This window comes from Garra rufa, chromosome 1 (assembly GCF_049309525.1).
Source record: "Garra rufa chromosome 1, GarRuf1.0, whole genome shotgun sequence".
NCBI lineage: Eukaryota > Metazoa > Chordata > Actinopteri > Cypriniformes > Cyprinidae > Garra > Garra rufa.
In genome coordinates, this window is record NC_133361.1 from 74,728,150 (window position 1) to 74,755,511 (window position 27,362).

The following is a 27,362-nucleotide window of genomic DNA, read 5'->3' on the forward strand; positions in this document are numbered from 1 at the left end:
CTTTAATTGAATATGGCAATATTTACAACAATATTTCTATGAACAAATGTCTGACAGAGACTCCTCCCCTATCAGCCAATCACTGCATGGTTAGTGAGCATGCTGATATCATCCATAGTAACGAGGTCAACCCCGCCCCTTACTATTAGCTTAAGACTTCTCTCTATTCCTTAGTAAAAGTTTGTCTCAGCAGCTTTGTTAATAGGTTTTAAGAGAAAACTCTTAGCCAAAAACTTTTACTGCCATTTAGGAGAACTCTTAGTGGTAAGATAAAATGTTTTTTGAATACGGGCCCAGATCCATTCAGTTGGACAAAGGTTGGTAGTTTAATGCATAATACATTTATGATGAGAAATCAGGAAATATGCGACCACAGCTGAATCTATTAAGCTTTGAAATAGCAATCTTCTGACAATGTCCTGATGGAAAAACACCCACACAACAGAGGAAGAGGTTTCTAATGACAGAAACCAGACCAGTTCTGATACTCAGTGGATGTGGTTACATTTGTCCTGCAGGTCTTGATGCCTAATTTCAATTTGTTGACTATATCTGATGTTTTTGATCACCAGCTTCTTCTAAAATGAGCCTTATCCAATATCTGGACAGGAACAGTTTCTTTCTCAAGCAGTCCATCTGATGAACACTTGACAATAACTGTGGAACACACAACTCTACTTATAGACCAACACATGGTGAAATTGTCCCTTTTTCTGCACTAAACAAGTGAATTTTGCCAAAATAGTTTTAGAAATGATAGACAAGATGTTATAGAATAATAATATTATATAGCTTCTGTCGTGAAAACAAACTCATATGTGTAAACATACCTGATTCTGTACTGGTTTTACATCACCAATGTAATGGTTTTACATTTTCAAGTTGTGGCTGCATGTGCATTAAGCAATTATTATGTTAAGAGCATCTTTGTTCATTTGCTCATTATCTGACAGAGTCACTCTCCATTTCCGGAGTGAATTCAGACTATAAAAGCACGTCCGTCAGCTCACCATCATCTACTCGTGAACATCTTCAAGCCAGCGTCTGATCCAGGTAAGATCATCTGTTGTCTTATATCGTCTTGTACATTGTTTAATGTAGCTCTGGGGGTTTTCTTTCAGGTCCTTGTCAGAGCCATGTGTGTGTTGTGTTTAATAATTAGGTGATCATAAAATCTGTCTTGGACAAGTTCATAGTGTTAACTATATTTTTTTATTTCAACTGTCAATGGCTGGTTTCAATGATAGTTTGAGCTTATCAAACACGTTTCCTTCAATTAAAAGTGTGTGCCATTTCACTTTTACTATCAGCGCTGAATGGAAGGACTACAGATTTACGTATGTTTCCCAAAAGAAATAGTTCACAAAGCACTGACCAAGGAAATGAAAACTAGAAAGCATTTTTTGTGTACTTTGGTAGTTTTTCACCACAATATTTCATCTTTAATAAGTTTAACATTCATTACATATCATTTATAAAACATTGAGTGATTGAATCTTTGAGTGTTTAATTCGAGTTGGAGCTAAACTCTGGTCTAGTCTGAGTTAGACCTGTACTCATCTGCTTCAGTGGATTCCTACAAGAAAAGTCTGTTTATTTAGTTTGTCATTAATGTTGTTGTGTTCTACTCACTCCTCTGGTCTTATTTCAGCCTATGTTTCAACTGTTGCTCAATAAACACCAACTTCCCCAATCATCTCGGTCCTTACATGACAGTAAGATCTCACTATTTAAATAGAAATGTTAAACTGACCAACTAAATGAATTAAAGTTTATTCACATTTGTTTGTATCTAAACAGTTTTCCATCAGACCAACTACATGGAAGTGGAAAATGTGACGGTGAAAGTTCTCCTTTGACTTCCCTGTGGAAAATGAAACCAGTTCTTTTGTCAATGTAAGTTGTTCAGTATTTATTGCTTGTTTACTGAAATATTTTATTTAAGCAATATATCACTAGCTGTAGTGCATGCTGATCAATGTCTCCAAGATTATTAGAGAACCAAAGGTAGGCGAGTTTGATCAGGGTTGGAGCTAAACTCAGCGCAGCGGATCGGCTCTCCAGATTTGAGGAGCCCTGGTTTAATGAATATGTATTTTGAAGTATACTGTATTTTAAGCGTTTTACAGCGATAGTTCACATAAAACTGAAAATTCTGTCATCTTTTAAGCCTCGTTCAGACTGTCAGCCCAAATCCGTTTTTTTTTTTGTCCATATCTAGATGGAATCGGATTTGAATAACTGACTGTTCCATACAGTCACATCGTAACTGTTCTAATCCGATTTGTGTGTCCATAAGCGCTCTTTCGTTTCACGTAATGTGCGTTGGTTTCTATGGCAATGCCATTGTGTTGTTATGCCGACACCAAAAACAACAATAACAGCATTACAGTTTGCAATATAGAAGCTGTCTTACGATATGACAACGTTGCCGTCGCGTTTGATTATATTTCGTCTTCTAAAGCGGCGGCACAAATGCAGGAAGCTGGAATGTGCGACTTTATTCTGCCGTCTCTGCTGGTTTCAAAACTCAAAGAGCTGCATATACTAGCCGTATATTGTCTTTTCCAACTTGATTTTGCACAAGCTTGTTTCTGCAAAGATGTTTGTTATGTTTTCCACAAAAACATCTGACGTGTTTACGTTTTCCGTGGCATGAAACGTGAAAAAGCAGAAATCCGATTTGAATAGGATTCCAAACCACATACGAATGTAGCTCGAAACGGATTTGAACAAATCGGATTTCATATAGTTCGTTGCTGTTCAGACTACCTAAATATGATTTGGATGAGGCGGAATTCAATTGGATTTGCATTCAAATCGGATTTGGGCTGACAGTCTGAACGAGGCTTTACTCACCCTGTAAAACTGGTTCACGTTCAAAACAGAAATGGGGATGTTTTTAAAGGAACACTCCACTTTTTGGAAATAGGTTCTTTCTCATCATGTACTAAGACCGGCGGAAAATGAAAAGCTGTGATTTTCTAGGCCGATAAGATCAGGAACCAAACTCCCATTCCAGTGTACTAGTCAAGGAAGTTTGCTGCCGTAACATGGAGGTAACAGGAGCAGTAATATCATACAGCGCCTGAAGTTCAGTCACAATTTAAAAAAGCCGGTCACATCGGCAGTTACCTTGCTGGGAACTAATTTCAGGCGCTGTGTGATATTACTGCGCCTGCTGCGTCCATATTACGGCAGCAAACTTACTTCCAGAAGAGTCACGTTTTAAATAGGACAAATATGGAAACTCTAAATGGATTTTAAAAGGGTAAGAATCAACTTATTACCTCGGGGGGAGTTGGAGAATGAGCCTATTTCCAAAAAAGTGGAGTTTTCCTTTAATGAAATGAGATTTCTGTCCCTCTACTGACAGTCAAATACCAGTTTGACATTTTCAAGATGGTCATAAAGAAAGCCAGATGAACTGGCCAGTTTAGTCTAGATTTTCTGAAGAGACTCAATCTCAAGTTTAATTTAGGCTTTTATTCAAATATAAACATTAATGCACACATCAGTGACGGCAAACAGAAGCTCAAGCACGCTTGCTTTCGTGAGAATCAGTGAGGTTCATTCTCATGTTATGAAGCACGTTTGAGATTCGTTATATTTGCCCATCACTGTAAATATGCGAATAAAAGCTAATTTAAATCTGAGAAAATTGAACTAAACAACTCACATTATATGGATTAGTTTAATGACGTTTTTGAAGCATAAAAGCAGTTGTTGTGATATAAATATCTTCACTGGTGTTCTGAAGATGAACAATATTTTTCAGGTTTGGAACAACATAGTGAGGAAATGATGACATATTGATTTTTAGGTGAACTATCCCTGTAATATTACACATCTCCCATTTGAATGGCAACATTAAGACAGAAGAAAAATGTTTACAAATAAGAATTATTTACATTGAGATATTGAAGCATGTCTTGCATATTAAAACTAATGATTGTTTGTTATTTAGTGCTTCATCTCAGGAATTTGTGAAACGATGGCAGAACTCAACATCAGCATCAACGACTCAACTAAACCAGATGATGAATTTGAGAAATTCATTAAATATATGCGTAAACAAGAGTATGCTGGACGTGTATTTGTCTGGATTCTTTCAGTGATTGAGATTCCAGTCATGATCTTAACTCTGATTGCTCTGGGTTTCCTCATCAAATCCCGACCTGCTGCTTCAGTTTTTGTTAGTAATTTAATACTGTCAGATCTCATACAGGTCATTTGTATATCAACAAACACAACGTCATGGTCATATGAATGGTATGAAGTACATCGCTATTCTTTGATTGTGGGTCTGTATTTTATGGCATGTGTTGCTTTTGAACGATATCTTCTGGTGTCTCATCCTATCTGGTACAAATCTCACCATTCACTAAAACTCTCCTGTTTTATTTCTGTGATCGTCTGGTTTGTGCCTCTGATCTGTGCAGAAATAGACCCCCCTTATATGTATTTTAATCCTTTACACCTGTCTATAGCGTGTTTAATTCCCTACCCCATAATCATTCTGTGTTTTGCTGGCACTTGGCGAGGTCTTTCTCACTCAATATCACTGACGGATCTCAAGCGCAGATTAATTTTGGGCAGTTTGTTCCTGGTGCTGTTGACTTACACATTTATCATTCTCCCGTATGTGATTATGGTATTGACTAATTGGTTCATAGATATTTCTTTTACTGACAATTTTATTTATTTGTTCTACTTTGTACGATTGCTCCTGTATGTGAATCCACTTTGTACTTGTTCATGAGGCCTGATGTTGTTTGATGAAGTCTGTTCACTGCTGTTGTAGACATCAGGGTTCGAATCCCAATCAGGACACCAACGCTGTAGTGAATCCACAAAACAGCTGCACTACTGTAGTGTGTTGTATTTCAGCTCCAACACCTGCATCTCATTCACTCAACACCTGCAGCTCAGTTTAACCCACTGCTAAACACACTGCACTATATTTAAAAAATGTCAGTGTCATTTTGTTTTAATTTAATTTGTTTAAGTCCCAGAGCCGGCGCTTCTGCGATTGGCAGTCCTTGAACTCAATCAATCTCGGGTTCTTTTAGATCCAAAGAAGATGAGATAGAACTCTCCGGGACCCTTGACCCAGGTTATGAAACCTTGTTTTCCATTCCCCAAGGATCACAGAATTTCAACTGGGTCTCTCTCTCTCTCTCCATTCTTCATTTTCCACCTGAGAATAAACTCCCAAACACAGAGGGGCAGCTTTGGAGTTCATCACTCTTCAAACAAAGGTGATCCCAAGTCCAAACCTTGAAACCATCAAGACTTTCATCCAAGACTGCATCTTAGTCAATGACCAAGGCAATGCAAGTATTGTACATTTATCTAAACGAAAGAGGTTGTATACACTTGTAAAATGGCACTGATGGTCTCATTCAGGTGGTTAACTGACTCTTTTCCATAGCTGCATTTTTCTTGTTTCTCCAATGGCTTCTCACTTGCCCATCTCACATGTATGATTGTCTGTTTGTTTGTTTAGATTAGTTATGTGTTAGTACTTAGTTAATAAAACTTGTGCACAAATTACATGAGTTTCTAATTCTGCCTTGTAAATAAATGTCCCTTTACGATTTACGATCCAAGATACATGCTCTAATGCTATAGTACTTTAAGGGTGCCATAGAATGGAAAACTGTATTTGCCTTGGCATAGTTGAATAATAACCGTTCAGTACATGGACATGACATATTGTGAGTCATAAACACCATCGTTTCCTCCTCCTTACATAAATCTGGTGTTTGCAAAAGACCACTGAAAAATAGGTCAATCCTAACATAACACAGACTATTACGCATTAGCCCCGGGATCGTTAATAGTTACACCCCCAACATTTGCATCGCCCAATCATCAGATGATCTGTAGATAGGCTATTGTGAAAAAACAAAGCGAGGACAACAAAATACTGGAACACAAGGGAAAAAAACAAAGGAAACCTAGGAACAAGGGTAAATGCAGGAACATACTAACATCATTGTAACATTATTGCCGGACGGTGAAACATGGGAAAATAACAAACTTATAAAGGGAGCAAATGAGCTCTAGCAGGTGGGACAAGTTAACTGATTAATAAAAGCAAGTCCAAATATGGTCATAGAAAAACCAAATTAACCAAAACAACAGGGGGAGACAAAGGGAGAAACCAAAACATAAACATCAACCGGGAAAAAATGCATTTAAAAAAAGTTATAAATTGATTTGAGTTTTAATGAGTGGAAGAAGTATTTGATCCTATCAGTCAGCAAGATTACTGGCTCCCAGGTGTCTTTTATATAGGTCACAAACTGAGATAAGGAGCAAGTTCCCCAAATCTCAGTTTGTTACCTGTATAAAACACACCTGTCCACAGAAGCAATCAATCAATCAGATTCCAATCTCTTCACCATTGCCAAGACCAAAGAGCTGTCCAAAGATGTCAGGGACAAGATTGTAGACCTACACAAGACTGGGATGTGCCACAAGACCATTGCCAAACACAGGGTTCGTACGGTCATGAAAAACCTGGAAAAGTTTTGGAAAATTAAATTAACCCACAAAGTTTTGGAAAAGTCATGGAAATTTGTTTCACCATCTCTGTATATTAGAATATTGCTGATAAATTTTGTTTAAATTCCAGTTATCGAGATGGTAGAGAGAGGTGAACTACCCAATCCAAAAGTAAAGTCATTTGAAGAGGTGAAGATGCGCTGTTCTGATCCTCTCTTTACAGTGAAAGTGGGAACATTCAACAGCATTGCAAGAGAAATCGACCCCTTCCTCACCATATATCAATCTGACAAACCATTGCTGCCTTTTCTCTCCGCTGATATGTACAAACTGATTAAAGGTAAGGATATTGTGTGATTGCTAATGATGTTTAATACTACACACTGCAGTACAAACATTCACAAATGCACGCAAAAAAAAGTCATTTTTTTTTCATTCTATAATCTAGAGCCAGATTTAGAATTTTTAAATAGATTTAAAATATCACCTTTTTGTATTTAGAAATGTCAGGTGCAGGGCAATGTAATAAATAAATCACCGTCTATAGGAGCTATGTTTTAGAGCTTATTAAAGTAAAAGTTCTATGTTTTTTATTTTACTATTACTGTTTAGCCCATTTTATTCCTTGCCTTCATGTAATTTTCATTCAATAAATAATAATAAATTCATTGATAGTTATATGTGTGTGTGTGTGTGTGTGTGTGTGTGTGTGTGTGTGTGTATATATATATATATATGTATATATGGCAGCATATATATATATATATATATATATATATATATATATATATGCTGTCATACTGGATTATATTTTTGTTCAGCCATCAGACAGCAGCTACAAAACAGAAGAAACATTCATGGTTAGCATTTTAGTAGTGTCTTCATTTTCAATTCAGTCTATAATTCCAATATTCAATACACATTAAAACAATTACACTCTAATTAAAAAAAGTGTAAAAGAACCAAAACCATTTACTAATGTGTTGTTTTTGTTAACAGATTGCACAAAAAAACTTCATGTTGCACAGCCTTGTGTCCAAGGCTAAACCCTTAGTGATTTCTGACATTCTTGATGGTTAACGTTAGACAGGTTTAATGAGGATAATAACTGCATGACGTATATATAGTCATTGGTCGGAACATGTTACTTTATTAGGCTGATGTCCATTTTTATTGCCATTACACAGTTAATAAAAACACACGCAGATGCTCATACTGCCCTCCAAAGGCAAAGTGCAGTAACTATGCCAACACTGAAACTGAGAACAATGCTTTTAAAGTTTTTACACCAGCTAGTCAAACATGTTGACACTCTCGTTTCTCTGAAATGGGACAAAATTGAACCAGGAGACTTTGTCACAAGACAAAACAGTTGTCACTGAGTCCATTTTAATCCTTAATTCAATTTTGACCAAATGTGTAGTTACTGCGTTTTGCCTCTGGAGGGCAGTATATTCTTGACCTGAATTTTCGTTAATGCATATAATTCAATTCAATTCAATTCAAGTTTATTTGTATAGCGCTTTTTACAATACAAATTGTTGCAGAGCAGCTGTACAAAAGTTTTAGGCTACTACAATATATTTAGTAGCTTATTAGTGGTGAATACTGTATGTTGAGTCGATGTACATATGATATAAATATTAAAATCAGTAACTGTGTAATCAAACAGATGATGAACACTAATTGCAATGATTATGTGCTGTAATCAACTTGTAGGAAAATTATGTAGTGCTGTATGTTGTTTCAAGGCTGGCATCATCTGCGGTCCTCTGAGGGGTTGGCATCATCTCTTCTTCTTCATATAAGTTGGATGGAAACTCGTCTATTGTCTGCATCAAGCCATGCGTCCGAACAAATGTCCCACACTGTTCTGGGCTTCTCCAGGACAGCTCTAGTCTCGGAGTACAGTGCTGTCTGTGAGCGGGGTGGAGTAACGTAGCCCTCAATCATGCTGCAGTGTTTGCTGCCACCTTCTCCACCCCACACACAGAGTAAAACTCTCCTACTCCGATACAGGAAAAATACAACAGAACTTATAACACTGGGGCTAATATGTTAGCAAACAAGCTGCTGATAGTTTTCGACTACAGTCTTTAAAGTTACCTGTAATATATAGTAAATTTATGGCCATGGGACTTTCGGTTCGCTGAAGCATCCTAGAAGTCCATGCTACATCGCTAAAGTTAGGCCAATCACCCACCTCGTCCCTCCCCACCCGCCAACGTTTCGAATTTCATTAGGTGGGATTTATTTGAATGATATTCTAATGGAGATGACATCATAGCATCAGGACAACAAATTCTGTAGTCCAAAGGAGCCATTCGTTGTAGTTCTTGAAAAAGGGATTTAAAAAAACGAAATAACTCCTTTTGGAGTGGACTTTGAGATTTGTAACTTTGTAGATGTTTTTTAAGCCCAAACATACACACCACACACTGGCTAAAATTCAAAAAGTGAAAAAGCGTAATAGGATCCATTTAATTCAGTCAATGGTCGCGAGACAATGTGCTGTGCAACAGACCTGATAAAAACAAAAATAGCATCAGTAACTGCAATAAAAACTGGAAAAGACACAAAAAAGTTCTGTTGTGGAACACGTTAGTCTTAGGAACACGACTGGCAAACAGCTATAGTTCAAACTGTCTGAACCCTGATAGCACACTCACATCTCGGCAACATCTATTTGACGTCTGCATTAACATCTGCGAGACATCTGCAAGATGTAGTTTGCTCATCTGCAATACGTCTATTGGACGTCTGCTATCAGATCTCAAATAGACGTCTATTAGATGTCTTTAAGATGTTTATAAATTAGAATGGATGTAAAACTGACATCTTACAGACGTCGGCCAGACGCTTGTACACAGCAGATGCTTTCCAGATCAAATGATCTTTAAAAGACATCTTGCAGATGTACGTGTGCTATCTGGGAACAAGGCTTGGGAACACGCATTCCATCAAAAATCTTCCTTTAGCAACCTTAAGATGTTTCGATATGATCCACGTGTAAAGCCTTGTCCTCTGTCTGAATATTCGGAATCCAGGAACAGAATCTCTCTTTTAAGTGGCTTAATAATCTACAGGGAAAATATTCTTGGAAATGAGTCAACAAGTCTTCACCATTACATGAAAGATCTTAGTCAAAGGCAGGATTACCAAAGGCTAAAAAGAAAGAGGACCTTCAACTTAAATGTGTTTGGGTTTTTTTCAGAATAAATCCTTCCTCTTGCCATAAATGTGATATTGGAATAAATAATAAAAATTCACTTACACACAGCAGGGGTCCAGAGGGGGGGAATCAAGGCATCTTTCTTTTGGGAGTCCAAGCATTGTAAATTTGCATTAATTTTGATTAAGGTTTTTTCAACTATGCCTGAGAATGACATCAACACTCTTTCATCTTTGAAGTCACTTCTTAACACCTACTTTCTTTTAACTCTTATTTTATCCATTGTTTATTATCTTTTTTGTGTGTGATTTTATTTAAATTTGTAATGACAGGTTTTATTTTCTTTTGCATTTCTTCCATGTTGTATGACCTTGAAGTGTTTTTTATCTTGTTGTATGATGCAACTCTGTTTTGAAGATGATCAAATGATCTACAATGTAATCATCTTACATTTACATTTAGTCTTTTTTGCAAAGAATTTTATCCAAAGCGACTTCCAAATGAGGACATTGGAAGCAATCAAAATCAACAAAAGAGCAATGCTATGTAAGTTTGACAAGTCCCAGATCATCTTAATGCAGAATACATCGCAAGGTTTGTTTTTACAAATTATATGATAAATAAAAATAAAACAGATAGAATAGAAAGAGAAGAAGTTTTTTGTGTTTTTAGATATATAGATAAGATATGAAATATAAAAAAGAAAAGAACAATCTAGTGTTAGTTTTTTAGATAGATGGATAGAAAAGATAGAAGATATAAAAATACATATTAGGTAACAATATTAGTTTTTTTTTTTTTTTTTTTTTTAAGAATAGTCAGTGAAATTGATTTTGTGCCTCTTTGGGATGATAATGTGCCGTTCACTTTCAGAACGTAAGCTTCTAAAGCGCACATGAGTGTAAAGTAATGCATTGAGGTAAAAGGGTTCAGAGCCAGTGGTGGTTTTGTAGGCAAACATTAATGCCTTGAATTTTATGCGAGCAGATATTGGTAGCCAGTGCAAACTGATGAAGAGAGGTGTGATGTGCATTCTTTTAGGCTCATTGAACATATATTTTTTCAATCTCTTAAATAATGCTAAATTATTTCCTTGATAAGCTTGAAACAAGCATTTCCCACCTGTAAATGAAACACTTTTAATCCCAATTCCATAAAAAGTGCAATTACTTTAAAATTACATTCAAAATTAAAATGTTCCCCATCACTGAATCTATTTCCATTTTTAGTCCTAGGGTTACAAAGTTCTCTCTTGTGAGACATGTCTGACCATCTTTTATGATTATTTTATTCATTGGTCTGTCCTAATCCAGTACATAATTCACCTACATGTTACAAAGAAATACATGCAGTCAAAACAAAAAGCACTTCAGAACATTTTTGTGAGCTTGAAAAGTTGTCCCGTAGGAAAATATATTGAATTAAATATTACATGGATTTAAAACTGCACTATGCCTAAAAATAACTTTAATAACTCTTGACACTTAAAAAAAAAAAATCAACAATACAAAAGAAAAGACAATATCATGAATATGAAAAAAGTCTTTGTGACAAAGCAATGCAACCAACATACCAGGCTCACTGCCAACCTGTGGCTATAGGCATTAAGAAAATAGCGAACGATGGGCAATATGGTTTTAAAGTGGTAAATAGGAGCATGTCAAAGTCATTTACATGTGACAAACATCTTGCTACCAGCTGATGGTGCTATGACTACAACTGAATATTGTTATGTAGAAGTCTTCATGTCAGGAGTTGAATCAAATCTGTGAAGTTTGGGGCAGATTGGATATTGAATGATAAAGTAAATAAAGGGATAAAAATAGTTTATATAACATCTATATAATTGTCACCTAAAGCTGATTTGACACATTTTACGCCGGATACCCTTCCTGCCGCAACCCAGCCCTGAACGTACACTAACTCGTGCAACCCCAGTGCTGAGACACTCCCTCAGTAATTCACTCACACACTCACTACGGCCTATTTAGTCTAATTCACCTATACTGCATGTCTTTGGATTGTTGGGGAAACCAGAGCACCTGGAGGAAACCCAGGCAGACACAGGGAGAACATGCAAACTCCACACAGAAAGGCATCCTGGCTCAGCTGGGACTCGGTCCAGGGACCTTCACTGTGAGGCAACAGTGCTACCCACTGAGCCACCGTGAGCCATAGCTTAATTCAAACTAAATTTCTGATATTGTCCATCAAACCAACCTGACTAATCTAATTGGTCGGATTTATTCTATAACCCCGAGTGTATCGCTTTAGCATTCCTTTAGCCGGCTAGCTTGTCATTCACTTTTTCATTCACGTTTCTATTCTACTTTTTTCTTTCTCGCTTCGTTGTTTCTCCCCCTGCTTTTGTTCTTCACAAGTTCATCAAACAACAGTGGTAAGTTGGAATCGTTATACAATCACGGTGAGTAATGGCTTCTTCTCCTGCTATTGTTATTTGCACCACTTGCCACATGTATACCCAGCTGAAAAAAAAACAGAATATGCTGGTTAGGTATGTTTTGGTGCTGGGATGCTGGTTTTGGCTGGTTTATGCTGGTGCTTTGCTGGATAATACTGGTCATGTTGCTGGTCAAGAACCAGCATAAACCAGCAAAAACCAGCAAAGGACCAGCAAAAACCAGCAAAGGACCAGCATAAACCAGCAAAGGACCAGCAAAAGACCAGCAAAAACCAGCAAAGGACCAGCAAAAACCAGCAAAAGACCAGCAAAAACCAGAAAAGGGCCAGCATAAACCAGCAAAGGGCCAGCATAAACCAGCAAAGGGCCAGCATAAACCAGCAAAGGACCAGCATAAACCAGCAAAGGACCAGCATCAACCAGCAAAGGACCAGCAAAAGACCAGCAAAAACCAGCAAAGGGCCAGCAAAAACCAGCAAAGGGCCAGCATAAACCAGCAAAGGGCCAGCATAAACCAGCAAAGGACCAGCATAAACCAGCAAAGGGCCAGCATAAACCAGCAAAGGACCAGCATAAACCAGCAAAGGGCCAGCATAAACCAGCAAAGGACCAGCATAAACCAGCAAAGGACCAGCTAAAACCAGCAAAGGGCCAGCATAAACCAGCTAAAGACCAGCAAAACCAGCAAAGGACCAGCATAAACCAGCAAAAGACCAGCAAAGGACCAGCATAAACCAGCAAAGGGCCAGCATAAACCAGCAAAGGACCAGCATAAACCAGCAAAGGACCAGCAAAAGACCAGCAAAAACCAGCAAAGGACCAGCATAAACCAGCAAAGGACCAGCATAAACCAGCAAAGGACCAGCAAAAGACCAGCAAAAACCAGCAAAGGACCAGCAAAAACCAGCAAAGGACCAGCATCAACCAGCAAAAGACCAGCAAAAACCAGCAAAGGCCAGCATAAACCAGCAAAGGGCCAGCATAAACCAGCAAAGGACCAGCAAAAGACCAGCAAAAACCAGCAAAGGGCCAGCATAAACCAGCAAAGGACCAGCATAAACCAGCAAAAGACCAGCAAAAACCAGCAAAGGACCAGCAAAAACCAGCAAAGGACCAGCATTAACCAGCAAAGGACCAGCATAAACCAGCAAAGGACCAGCTAAAACCAGCATCCCAGCACCAAGACATACCTAACCAGCATATGCTGTTTTTTTCAGCAGGGTAGCCTATCTATATCTGTCGGCAGTGAGGGATTTACGTGTAATAAATGCAGGGAAATAGTTGGGCTGACAGAAGATATCAAAACTAGAGACACGCATCCAAACTTTGATAGAGGATAGTAAGAATGAGGGCCTTAGATACGGCTTTGGATGCGACTAGCTCAGGGAGTACTGTACATAGACAATTGGGTGAGTTTTTGGGGCAGTCTTGACCTGTTGAAAAGAGATGGTCTTCATTCCTCCAGGGATGGTGCTGCTCTTCTCCCTAGAAATATGGCACATAGTCTTCGAGTTGCACTTGACTAACTCAGGCCCAGGTCAGAAAGCACTGGCTAAACCGTCCGTCTACTAGCCATCAAGTATAACTCTTCCAAAGTAATGGTGCATCATATTTCATTCAAAGAAACAAGTGTTAATGATAATTCCCCTTATCACTCAGCACACTCTGAGCCTCTGTGCACTTTCTAAAATCCACATCATGGAAAGTGTGCACACTAGGCAACTTGTGCACTTTTCTAAATCCGGTATGGTATGGTTAGTTAGTTAGTTTCAGGCCCGGGTTTTACCTTGGGTCCCACTCCACTTATGCATTGTTGCAGATACCTTCCTGACCTTCCTTGATCTGCTGAATCAATTCCTTGATCAAGCTCATCCAGAGCTGATGGTAGCCCCCTGTTCTTTGGGATGTGTCGTTCAGGCCTTTGGCCGAAAGAGAATAGTGTCACTGGCATCCCAGGGGCAAATCCCTTAGCTTTGGTGGAGTTGTTACTTAGTGCTCCCCTCATCAAGGCTGTGTGGGTATACCATTCCCCATAGTGACTAGAGGATGCAGTTCGATATTCCTTCAAAAGGGAACGTCTCAGGTTACGTATTAACCATGCTTCACCAAGAAGTGAACAAGTCATGTTTTGGACGCAAGCTTCAGTTGAAGAAGCGAATGACGCGTTCCTCAACATCTTTGTTGGGTATCCCGGGTTGGTACATGATGCCAGGGTGCTGAAGAACAATTTGCTTACAATGGCTGCCTGTATCCACCTGCAGGAAATGCACTCTTGGAGATGATTGTTATACCTGTTTAAATGCACCCATCGCACCCTACAGAGATTCTGTACAGAATCTTGTATAAGCTCGCTTCAACGTCAAGCATGCTCATGCACGTAACCTTGTTGGATGCAGCTCAGTCTTCTTCAAGGCCCTGAAAGTGAGCCCTGCCTTTGTGCCAGATGTTGTAGTATGCTGTGCAGTGCTCCACAATCTCTGTCTTCAGAACCGAAACATTGTTGATCCATAGGTTGTGGAAGATCCTGCCGATGACCCACCTGAACTCCAAAACACAGAAGCAAACGCAAGAGAGGATGTGTGGGACAACCTGTCTGCAGCTGTATCTGCATCAGACAACTATGAGCCTGTTCTTTATGAGCATGATTACATGAAAGACAGTAGTTAGGTGTGTGGGTGTTGGTGATGCAAAAAGTGCAGTAGCAGAAGTTAGAGAGAGGTGGAGGTGCATTGCATCTCTTTGCATTCCTCTTGTTTTATACTCACTGCCGCTGGCAGCCCTTGTGATGAAAAAGCTTTTTTTTTCATGGTTTCTGCATGTTTGATGAAGCTAAGTTTAAGAAATTTTTAAAGAAAGTTTAATGAATCATTTGAAGGGAATACAACTTATCAGTAGGTTCTCTAAATGTAGCAGACATAGCAGCACCTGAAAGTGTACAAAAAATAGATTTGTACTGATCTACATCAATTTTACAAAGAAAGTTTAAGGTGCGAATAATGTTCCCGAAACACTGGAATACGGACATAACTTTTACTGGACTACCTGATCATGCTAAAAAAAAAAAAGCATTTTTGTATTTCTTTCCAGTGCAAATGTCTACAGATTCATAAATCAATAACAATATTTACTAATTTTTTCTGTGAAATTGAGCAAAACTAAGTTTATGATTAAAACAAATAAAATAAACTTTATTCAAGTGAAAAAATAGTTTTCACACTCCACTGAGATATTGTTCTTGTTGTACGCATAAACAAAATAACTTTATTTTACATCTTGAATAATAGTTTAATATTTATATTCAGTATTTTATTAGAACAAAAACTTGAGAAAACATTCACTTTTGACAGTGCCTTTGACTTTAATTCTAAAAAGGGTCAAGAGCACAGTTAATCCAAACACTGATCACTATAACGGTGACGTAAACAATTAGATCTCTCCTTTTAGTGATTCTGTTTATTAACATCAGGTGTCTTCATAATAGTCAATCATCCCTCAATGAATCACTTAATTATCTCATTAACTTTAACACTGATTCAGTGTTCATTTTAACACTCTTAAGTAGGGACTCAAATAAACTCCCGGGAGAGTTAATTTATTGGGCTTTTTACTCACTCAGGCAACCAACATTGGCAACACTGATATATTGTAACATTTTAATGAGATATCTTAAACTGAAGTTTTTGTCTTCTGTGTAAAAATAGTTCCTGGGTATATATTGTTTTGTAATAAAACAATTGTTTAAAAAAAAAAGTTCTGATAATAGCTTAACGTTATTTACCTTAGCCAACCTTTGGGGTCTTTGCCATTATAGTCCAATGTCATTATGCATCAATTACTTAGTTATAGATTCTGAGTTGTTTTTTTTAGTACAGATGGGGTGAAGAGACAGTTAAACAAATGGTTTTCTTCAAGATCTTCTCTTCAAATTAGAAAGTTTTTTGTTTTGTTGCATGGCATCTGTTTTGTAAGGGTTCCTGACAGTTCATACAGTAAAAAGCGGCCTTAAAGTATAAACATTTCAAGTTCAGAATAAAGAGGCATTGAATTATTTGCAAGTCTTTCTTATTTAATTCCTACTCACTGTCTGTCTCAGGATTGTCACAGAATTTTGTGACTCAAATTTGGGCATTATCCAATGAACAGTGGACAAGAAAAATTAAAATACCAGTTAGACAATAAATAAATAGATGAGTTTAAATGTAACTTAGGCAAAATCATATGAAGTGCTTGTATTTCCTTTCTGCAAGCAGCGGAAGAGATGAAACAATTTCTCTGAAAAACCATGTGACCATCTGCATGCAGTATTAACTTAAATGCAATTGCATGCCTGCAAGTATTGCAATGAGCTGGAGAAAAAAAAACAACCACAGAAATGAACAGACATTATTTCCTTATACTTGCACAGCAAAAAGCCTAGTGTTAAATTAACTCTCATGGGAGTTTATTTGAGTCCTTACTCAAGAGTGTTAACAACCGTTTTAAAATGAACACTGAGGCAGTGTTAAAGTTAATGAGATAATTAAGTGATTCATTCAGTGATAATTGATCATTATTGAAGACACCTGATCTTAATAAGCAGAATCACCAATCAAACTGTGTAAGTCACCATTATAATGGTCAGTGTTTGCATTAGTTGGCCTCTTGGCCCTTAACTTTTTAATATTACATTTTGTTTGGATGATGTCATTGAGTTATAACAGCCAGACTAACAAGAGGAAATGTGATTGTTGATGTATTGATTATGCTTTGATTACTTTGATCACTTATTATCTCATTAATTTTAACTCTGCTTCAGTGATTTTAACATTTTCACACTCTTGTAATGCAAAAAGACAATAGTAAACACTATTTATTATGTAAAGGATTTTCAGTTAAAGTCAGTTTATCACTGATTTAGTGATGCCATTGTACAACTCAGTTCAGTTCAAATAGTATCTGTGCGATCAAGTTGATGATATCTCTGGAAATTAAGTGACCCTAACTAAGCAAAGCCAGAGGCGAAGGTGGCAAGGAACAAAAACACAACAAAGCAATAATCTCAGGAGCAGAGTTTATTTAAAAATATTATTTGCATATGTTTCAATGCTCAGACTTCATCGAACACAAATCCAAAAGGTTTTATTACACCACAAGCCATTGGAATGGAAAGTAACATAACATCTCATAACGTTAAAAACCTTAAAAGGAAGATATTCTTATACTTTTACTCATAAAGACAAACAATGGAGAAATAATACAAAAAGTAATAATTACCAATGATTAAATGATAAATGATTATAAATGAATGACTGAATGAAAGAAAGAAAGTAAATCAACCCAATGTATGGTTGCTCTCTTGAAGCAGAACACACACATGTTGCATCACAGGATCCTGAGATCCTTCAATTAAATGAGAGAAACAGATTTTAGAGAGCTGGACAGACACTGTATTCTTTTAGTACCCACATCTAAGATTTAAGATTTAGTTCAGCTGCCAGAATATTTGCACACATTCATCGATTTACTGATTTGCCCAATAGCTGTAGAGACTTTCAGCTAGTCCTTGATTCTCCTCAGCTGCTCTGTTCTTAAGTTCCTCAAGTTTCAGAACTCTGTCTTGATTTCCAGTTTCCTTCACTTTCTCAATCATGAAATCCAGATGTATGAAAGAGGACATGGATGTTGATTTTAAAGCGGTCTCCATTAATTTCTCCAAACACTGATAACACTCTTCCACAAGCCTGATCTTCTCTGCCTCTATCTGCTTGATCTCTTCCTCTAGTTTGATCAGCATACTTTTTTTCTCTCCAAACTCTTTGTCATATTTCCTTTTCAGATCATCATATGTTTTTGTGACCTTCCTTGTTTTAATCACATATTTTTTAGAATCTTTCACATGTTTAGTGTAGTGACACCCTTGACTGCAGACTGTACACTCTCCTTTTGCCATCACACTACACCATGAGAGATCTTTGACCCACCAGCATCCTGGATAGTGGCAGTTCTCCTCACAGACAGTGCAGCGGGTTGCCTCTTTGCTCCAGTGCCACCATGATGCATTTATTGGGACCTCGTCTTTATAGGGTTCGTCAACTATGTACTGAAAGTTATTCTGTTTTTCTCTGTAATTTTCAAACTTGTCCAAAGCTGCTTTTGTTTGCTCAAGCTCTTGTTTTTTCAGCTCTGCCAGTTCGATTCTGTCCCTTAAATTGCTGACACTAGCGTCCAGTTGTTTTCTGGCTCTAAGCACACCTTCAGTCATATCTAAGCTTTTGGGGTTTATCCCATCCAAATATTTGAAAAGCTGCTCGAAATTTTCGATCCCACGATCCCAAGATGCTTTGTAATCCTCTCTGTCTTCATCTTTGTAGCACTCACTCTGACAGTTGTCAAACTTAAAACAAATATATTCGTCCCTTTTTATATATTTATGGAAGGTATCTTTGATAAAATTATGGATTTTTTGGGGGAGATTTTTTTTTTCTTGGTGTGTGAAAAGTAGTAAGATGTTTTTTTCGATATCTTTCCCAAATAACGACAGAATTTCATCCAAAATATAACGTTTTCTTTCATGGAGTCGAGTATCTGTTGCATTTAGCACAATGCACACTGCATGAATTTGATGAATGCCATCCTCAGATCTGAACAACTGCTGTAAAGCTTCAGCAATGTTTTTGTCTTTATTGAAGCCTTCTGTGTCACCAAACCCAGGTGTGTCTATAACAGTGAGAGTGAATGGACTGTTCAGTGCATAAACCTCATAAACAATCACTACTTTTGTCTGAGATGTAGCTTGATGTTCAGATATCTCTCTGACCTCCAGCCAAATCTTATGTTCCCATCTGACACCCATGATGTAATTGATCATTGCATTGATGAGGGTGGACTTTCCTGATCCTGTTTCTCCAATCATCAGTATGACCTTGCGAGGTTTGCCTTCTTTTTTTTGTCCAATTCTCTCTCTCCTCAGCAATTCTCCATCAGATAAGACTGTTGGGTTCAGTAAATATCTTGTAGTGGGTCCTTCAATTGATTTACTGTTTACAAGAATGTCTCTCAGGTCACTTTTCAAAGAAGCATCCAACTCTTCACACCTACATAAAAAGCATTACATATTATTATTCACAATATATGTGCATATTATTAGGCATTTTATACAAGGTGACCATACGTGCCATTTTGCAGGTATTTCTTTGATGCCTAAAATAAGCAGGTATTTGCTGTTTGAGCTACAACCAGGAGTCTGCAACCTTTGACGTTAAAAGAGCCATTTTGGCCCCTTTCTCACCAAATAAATTTCACATGGAGCCACAAAATATTTGATCCCCATGGGGGTCATTTTTAAAGATAAAATGGCATATAGCTAAAGTTTTGGCACCTGAAAACCTCTACGTGAACACACTTGCGTGAAAACAAGTGCAGGGAAAAGATTACTTTTTAGTTGGATATTAGCTGGATATTTTCTTCATGTTATGGGAATTTTTTTCAGTGGCAAGTTGCTTTGCTTGCTCATTTTAGTTCCCAGAATGTTTTAGAATGTCTCTAAAACATTCTAAAACGTTTGAGAATATTGTTATAACATTATTCTCTAAGATTCTAATCTAGCTTCCATCACACCAGATGTGGCCTTCCATTGCTCAGAAGAGTTACTTTATCTCTTTGAGGACTTGGGATTTGACTTGTGACTTGCTTGTGACTTGAAAGCAAATGTGTAAAAATGGGATATATCTTTATACTTTAGGCTTTATAACACAATTTAACTCAGCAATAGCGAGTCTGTCAGTTCTGAAGAAAAAGTCAGAAGTGTAAGATATAAACTCATGATTTTGAGCTGAGGGGAAAAGGCAGAATGTGTTTTCTTTTCAGAGTTGTGCGATCTATAATCTCAAGAATTGTGAAAATAAAGTCAGAATTTCAAAATATAAACTCAAATGTATCTTTTATCCCATGGCTTCAATAAACTGCTACTTGCAAACTATCATTAACCCTCACAGCCTCATTTTTATCCAAGAAAAAAAAAAAAGTGATTAAAATAAAACGAATTTAAAAAAGCAAAACAAAATTAACCTTTGGTCCTTCTTACTGCAGTGAACAGCACAGACGAACACACACACACTCGCACGCACATACACACACGCACACTATAATATGCCGTTATACTCCATAGAACTCTATGTAAAACTAAGCTTTTTTTTTTTTTTTTTTTTGCAAAGGCCTATCTAAAGGGTTAATGGGGCCAACTGATAATCAACAGTAAAATTGACTAATTTTACCTCTTCCCAACAGGGAAAACCACAAACAATCAAGAATTCATCATTATATGATGTCATGGCTTTGCAATCAAAAAATGTGGTTATAGTGGAAGTCAATGGGGCAAAAACAGCCACGAAAAACAAATGAGGGAGAAAAAAATGAAAATCTGATGCTGCGCTAAAACTAACAATGCATGAAACCCAATCTTCTTACTAATCTTTCACATGTCCAAGACTGTTAAAAAGGTTAAAAATTTTTTTAAAAAAAATTCAGTCCACAATTACCTTTTATATTGAAAATAAGTCATTTTGTGTTTTGTTTTGTTTTTTTTTGTTTTGTTTTTTCAAAATCAGTGACATCATTTAAGAACTTGGCAATTAAAGAGTCAAAATCCTGAATTTTTCAAAACATCGTAATTTCGATCCGGACAGAGGTTGATTAAGAGATTTTTGAAAAAAAAAAAAAAAATGTATCTGATCAACTTTTACAGCAGTTTAATTTTCATCCATGAACATAACGAGAGGGTAGTAAATTTGGCCAGAGCGTTCGGTTGAGTTTTTGAAAAATTTCAAAGCATTTTCTTAAAATATGTGTCAAAATAAGATTTCTCACAAAAAATAATTTATATATATATATAACATTTTTAACTGAGTTATTGTAAGCCCTTGCAATATTTCAATAATTTCAATATAGCAGCCCAATTTTTCAGTTTGCACTGTTGCTTTGTTTTTGTATTTTTCTGGCACAATCACACCCTCTTGCAAGCTCATCAGTGGCACCTTGCTCATTTCAAGCATGCAAAAATCTTTGTATGCAACTTTTTAAGTAAATAATGATAGTAATGTGCCTTACCATTCAGACTGTGACTTGGAATATGCCATGACTGGTTCCAGAGTAAATACTTTTTACAACTGATAGAGAATTCACAATAATTCACACCTTTCACAGGTGTCCACCAAACCTGAATGACTCCGACAACAAGAGCAGTAGATGTATTTATACCCTGAACACATCTTCTTTCTTATGGTCATGTGATTTAAAGGAAATATTGTTGGGGTGGTTTGTGTAGATCATGTGATTTACACAAAATGGGGGGCTATGGCAAGCTGTTTTAACATTTAATCTATAAGCCGTACTAGTATCTATTTTCATGTTACTACCCACATAGAAAACGGTCTTGGCCCAAATGTGGCCTCAAGCTGGCACTGCTTCCTGTTGGCAATGCCATGTTCCCTTTCAGCCAGAGCTGGGCCATGTGGGGCAATGATGACACAGCGTGGATCACGGCAAACAGTATGAGGGCCAATTGTTGGTGGGAGGAGTATGGCCCAGATCAGGCTTGTGATATAATAGCATATATGTGACCCATGATAAACAAAAAAAGATAAACAAATGGTTTTCTTCAAGATCTTCTCATCAAATTAGAAAGTTTTTTGTTTTGTTGCATGAAATCTTTGTAAGAGTTCCTGACAGTGAAAAGCGGCCTCAAAATATTAAAATTTCAAGTTCAGAATGACTGAATTATTTGCAAGTCTTCCTACTTTGTGTCTGTCTCAGGATTGTCTCGGTAACACTTTATAATAACTATCCGTTATAACTAGTCAATAGATCATTAATAAACTGTTAGTTAATGAGTTATAAATGACTTGTTAAATAACAGTTTATAGTTTGTTAATTATTTATAACTGTGCCTTATAGATAGCCAATAGATAACTTACAAACTGTTAGTTAACGAGTTATAAATTACTTGTTAACTGTATTTTAATGATTTATAACTATGCCTAATAAATTAGTAATAGATCATAAACAAGCTGTTAGTAAATTAATTACTAAAGACTTGTTAAGTATCAGTTAATAGTTTATATATGTTATTGGGACGTTATTCTAAAGTTGCAACTATTCTTCATTTATTAACTGTTAGTAAATGAGGAATAGTTGCAACTTTAGAATAACGTCCCAATAACATACATAAGATAATAACTAACACTTAACTAATATATTAACTCACACTTTACAGATCAGTTGTTCATAGTTTTTTTTTTTTTTAACATCTACTAATACCAGTGACACTTTGTAGAACAGCAAATGGATGGAACCTGTTCAAGCTACAGCAATTTGATGTGATATTTAAAATATAAAATTTTTGTACCTCAACCTTGTTCCACCCATAGGCTTTTCTGTGTACTGTATTTTACCAAAGAAACTCCACAGATGAAATGTTGAACATTGTGCTTAATGTATCGAAACACATACTGAGCCATCACATGGCAGAACAGCAGAATACAACAGAATACAAACCCATAGTATTAGTAGATGGTTAACAAACTATGAACAACTGATCTGTAAAGTGTGAGTTAATATATTAGTTAAGTGTTAGTTATTAGCTTATGTATGTTATTGGGACGTTATTCTAAAGTTGCAACTATTCCTCATTTACTAACAATTAATAAATGGAGAATAGTTGCAACTTTAGAATAACGTCCCAATAACATATATAAACTATTAACTGATACTTAACAAGTCTTTAGTAAGTAATTTAATAACAGCTCCTTCAAGATCTATTACTAATTTATTAGGTATAGTTATAAATCATTAAAATACAGTTAACAAGTCATTTATAACTTTTTAACTAAAAGTTTGTAAGTTATCTATTGGCTATCTATAAGGCACAGTTATAAATAATTAACAAACTATTAACTGTTATTTAACAAGTCATTTATAACTCATTAACTAACAGTTTATTAATGATATATTAACTAGTTATAACAGATAGTTATTATAAAGTGTTACCAGAACGGGTCAAAAAATACATTAACAAATAAATAAATAATTAAAATGACTGTAAAAACCATGATTTACAATTCAGATGCAGGTTTCACAAAACAAAAAAGATTTCTTAAGTTATAAACTTCACATTCCAGCCTTCAAGAATCAAAACTATCAATTCTTATATTAATTTAAACAATTATTGTCAATCAAGTATTATATTAATTAACACATGCATATATGTTACTGCTTTAAGTGTTTAAATTTGTATAACACATTATCTTGTCGATCCATCAGTTCACATTTACAACTGTTTGCTGCTTAAAACCATGGATTGATTTTTTACATTGGTCTTTTTGACAACAGCAGACGTACAAACTGATTGAAAATGTCAGATCATTCTCTTTCAGCAAGAGGCGCTTTCAGAATGTTAGTACACAAAGCACTTTGAAACGTGCAGCGCTCATATTTATTTAATGGATAGCTTTATAAAGTTTCGTCGCAATTATTACCTTTTAGTCCCCACATTTAAGACAACCTGAAATCATAATTAAGACTTTCTTAACCCCTAATAATACTGCAGTCATCAATAAAAATTAAGAGCTTTATTTTAAACACAGACTTTAAAAAACAACCCTTAGCCTACACAAAATTCGTTTCTTTTTATTTTTTCCCCACTGTGTTCGGCGCACAAGAGAAATATTAGGGAGCTAAATTAATATCAGCAAATGAAGTATTCGTCTATCATTGTCTCTGAGAGAATGTGCACGTCAGATGCTGAAAGCGCTGTTTTTACTTTCGCTGTAACATATTGCGCAGTTTTCACTTTGTTTGTGTGATATCCATTGGCTCACCTTCATGGTTTAAAACATAAATATGTATAAAAATACAGTATAAAAAGATATATTTACAATATTTTGTGACGTAACCCCAACATAATGAGCTAGCGTTACATCTGTCCGTACTCAATGCGCCGATGCTCTCATCACTGCACGGAAGATTGCACCCCATTTTTTTATTTAATTATGTCAAAAGCTTGCATGGTCCGCATGAACGCATCTTGCGGTCCGGATCCATAAACCAAGAGGGATAAACCAAGTTACAGAAAACAGCGGGGGGAAATGGATGGGAGAAACCCACTCAAAGTCCAGGGGTGTGACATTACCTCCCCCCTCCCGGAAGGCACGTCCTCGCGCCGACAAACAAGGGAAACAATGTACAAAGTCTTAGGAGGGGGTTTTGGCGGAGGACGGACTCCCGGAAGGAGGGCAAAATACAGAGTCCAGGGAAGTGCTGATGGAGGGAGGAGCCATGGCGGAGGGAAGGCTGACGACTCCATGGGGCCGACCGATGGAGGCGGAGCAGGTGGTGGTAGAGCCCGAGACGGAGACGGAAAGCCGATGGTCATGGGTGACACCGAGGATCCGGAGGGCCAATGCGGAACCCAAGGCTCTGGCGACCAAGGCGGAGATGGAGGTCCGGAGCGACAGAGGACCGAGGCTGTGCCCGCGGGAGGGAGGAGGTCCACAGAGCCGGTGGGACGGAGCGACGAGGCGCAGCCGGAGGAGTAGAGTCCAGAGGTGTAGGTGGGGCGACGACTGACCAGGGCGGAGCCGGAGGGACGATAGAGCCCGGTGGAGCTGGTGGGCCGACGGCGGAAACGAGGGAGCAGAGAGCCGGGGTGGAGCCGCAGGGTCGGAGGGCCGAGGTGGGGTCCTGGACTCAGGCTGTAGGCGATGGTGAGGGATCCTCCAGCCATGACACCGATGGAGACTGGCAGACCTGCGGCGAACCCACCGCACAGATGGTGGGCTGAGGGTGAGCAAGGGGACAGACAGCAGACAACGGGGATTCAGGTAGGCTGGGCGGAACCAGCGGAGATTCAGGTCGGCTGTACGGAACCATCGGAGATTCAGGACGGCTGGACGGAACCAGCGGAGATTCAGGCATAGACAGAAGAAGGAGGGAGGGTGGGTGGGAAATCCAGGAAGACAGGTATATCCGTGACAAAGTCTATTAAGTCCCCAGAGTTGTGCTCATGCTCACCCCCAGTGGTGGTGCAGTGGGCAGGGCTCTCTACCGCCCTCTCTTGCTCCACGAAGCACTCCACCGTCACAGATGTAGTGGCTGGCTCTCGCACCTGGTCGGAAGTTATGACCCCGTCGGCGCACCATACTTCTGTCGCTCCGGGCTCAGGCTTCCCGTCTACGAATGGCTCAGGCTCGTAATCTGTGGGTCGGGGTGGCTGGCTGGGCTCTGGTTCCGGAGTGGCACTGATGAGGTTCTCCTGGGAACGGGTGGGAAACAAGGGTTTGTTTCTCGCCAGTGTCCACTCCACAAATGCGGCGAAGTCCGCTCGAGGGACGTTGAGGCTAGTGTCATAGAACGCACAGAGCGCGTCGTCCGGGTAGCTGGTGGTGTTTGCTACAAGCTGGAACATGACTGTAAATCCCTCGAGCGGTAGATCCCCCTGCTTCAGCCGGAGGAGGATGAATTCTGGACGGAATAGGGGGTTCATAGTGATAACACCACGGAAACAAAATGACTGAGACAAAACAACGATAAACAAAACGAGGGCAAACGTGGAGAAAAAAAACTGTATAGGTCAGTCTTTCTGTCAGGTTTCAGGCAGGAACAGACGAACAACGACGTAGTAAAACGAACAGTATTTAATAAATCCAACGGGAAACACAGGAAACTCAGGAACAACGGGTAGTAACATTAAAGACCGACAAGCATGGGGGGAAACGCACACACTAAATACACAGACTGATTAACAGACACAGGTGCAGACAATGAGGGATAAACCAAGTTACAGAAAACAGCAGGGGGAAATGGATGGGAGAAACCAACTCAAAGTCCAGGGGTGTGACACTGTGAGAAATAGAAAGCTAAAATTTGAGACCAGAAACTGTAAATGTGTTTGTAAGGAAAGTTGGTAATTATTAAATCATTTCTCTCTCCATGACTGCTGTCATGTCACACGTGACAAAAGAACGAACGACTCGGACCTGAAGACTCGGGAGGTGAACTAATCGTTTCTGTTTCCTACAACAGGATTGTGCGGAAGCACAGTCAACACAAAATGAACAAATCTATTCGAGTCTTATTAAAGATTGTTATAAAAGATTATAAAAAATTGTTTCAAAATGAAAAGAATAATTGAAAAAAAAGTAACCTATTACACCAGTGTATCTCACCTGATACTCCTTAGATCTTCTGGAAAATTTAGTTGAATGACTAATGTTGCTTACATTCTATTGTGGCACTATTTGTGCTGAATACAGTGTAATCAGACCTTAGCCATTAACATGTTTTTAAGATACTGAAAAAAACACAAATGTCAGGGCATTCCAAAACTTCTTCAGGGCCCCAAAACACTATGGGTAACACACCGGGTAAACGTACAAAAGTCCTATTTCTGACAAATATTGACAAATCTGTCTAAATCTGTGTTAGTGAGCACTTTTCCTCTTGATCCTTGCAACATGGGGCTGTGCATTATCATGCTGCAACATGAGGTGATGGTCGTGGATGAATACTTGTTGTCGATACCATACCATAACCCCACTCCCACCATGACTCCAGCCACAACATTGACATCAGCAAACCGCTCACCCACACAACACCATACACACTGTCTGCCATCTGCCATATGCAGTGAAAACCGGGATTGATCTCTCCAAAGTGCCAGACGGCATCTAATTTAAGCATTTGCCCACTCATGTCAATGCTTCCCTGAGATGGTTTCTGATAGTTTGTGCAGAAATTCTTTGGTTAAATCAAACCGAGTGTTGCAGGAGCTGTCTGGGTAGCTATTATCAGATGATTTTGAATGTGAAGATGCTGGATGCGGAGGTCTTGGGCTGCGCAGTGCTGTGGTTACACATGGTCTGCGGTTGGGAGGCCGCTTGGATGTACTGCCAAATTCTATGAAACACCTTTAGAGACAGCTTATGGTAGAGAAATGAACATTCAATTTAGGGGCAACAGCTCTGGTGGATATTCCTGCAGTCAGCATGCCATTTGCATGCTTCCTCAAAACTCGCAACATCTGTGGCATTGAGCTGTGTGATAAAACTGCACATTTTAGAGTGCCCTTTTATTTTGGCCAGCCTAAGACACACCTGTGCAATAATCATGCTGTCTAATCAGCATCTTGATATGCCACACCTGTGATGTGGATGGATTATCTCAGAAATGGAGAAGTGCTCACTAACACAGAGGAGTCATTCTACCAAACTGGTGCCATTTGGG

At 38.1% G+C, this 27,362-nt stretch overlaps 1 protein-coding gene across 1 annotated transcript; it reads right to left on the bottom strand.

Moving 5' to 3' along the window:
• Positions 1-17,156: 17,156 nt before the first annotated feature.
• LOC141338847 (uncharacterized) lies at positions 17,157-21,303 on the bottom strand. The gene is made up of 2 exons (XM_073844466.1): positions 21,192-21,303; positions 17,157-19,180 (listed from the first exon to the last, which is right to left on the bottom strand). Exons 1-2 carry the CDS (start codon positions 21,218-21,220, stop codon positions 17,608-17,610), a joined length of 1,602 nt encoding a protein of 533 aa, XP_073700567.1. The 5' UTR covers positions 21,221-21,303; the 3' UTR covers positions 17,157-17,607.
• Between the last annotated feature and the right edge of the window lie 6,059 nt (positions 21,304-27,362).

Excerpts from the sequence above, each read along its gene's own strand:
- LOC141338847 (XM_073844466.1), bottom strand. The coding sequence starts at position 21,220 with ATGGCATATTCCAAGTCACAGTCTGAATG. Across the intron at positions 19,181-21,191 it reads TCCAAGTCACAGTCTGAATG|GTGTGAAGAGTTGGATGCTT; the intron begins GTAAGGCACATT and ends CTTTTTATGTAG.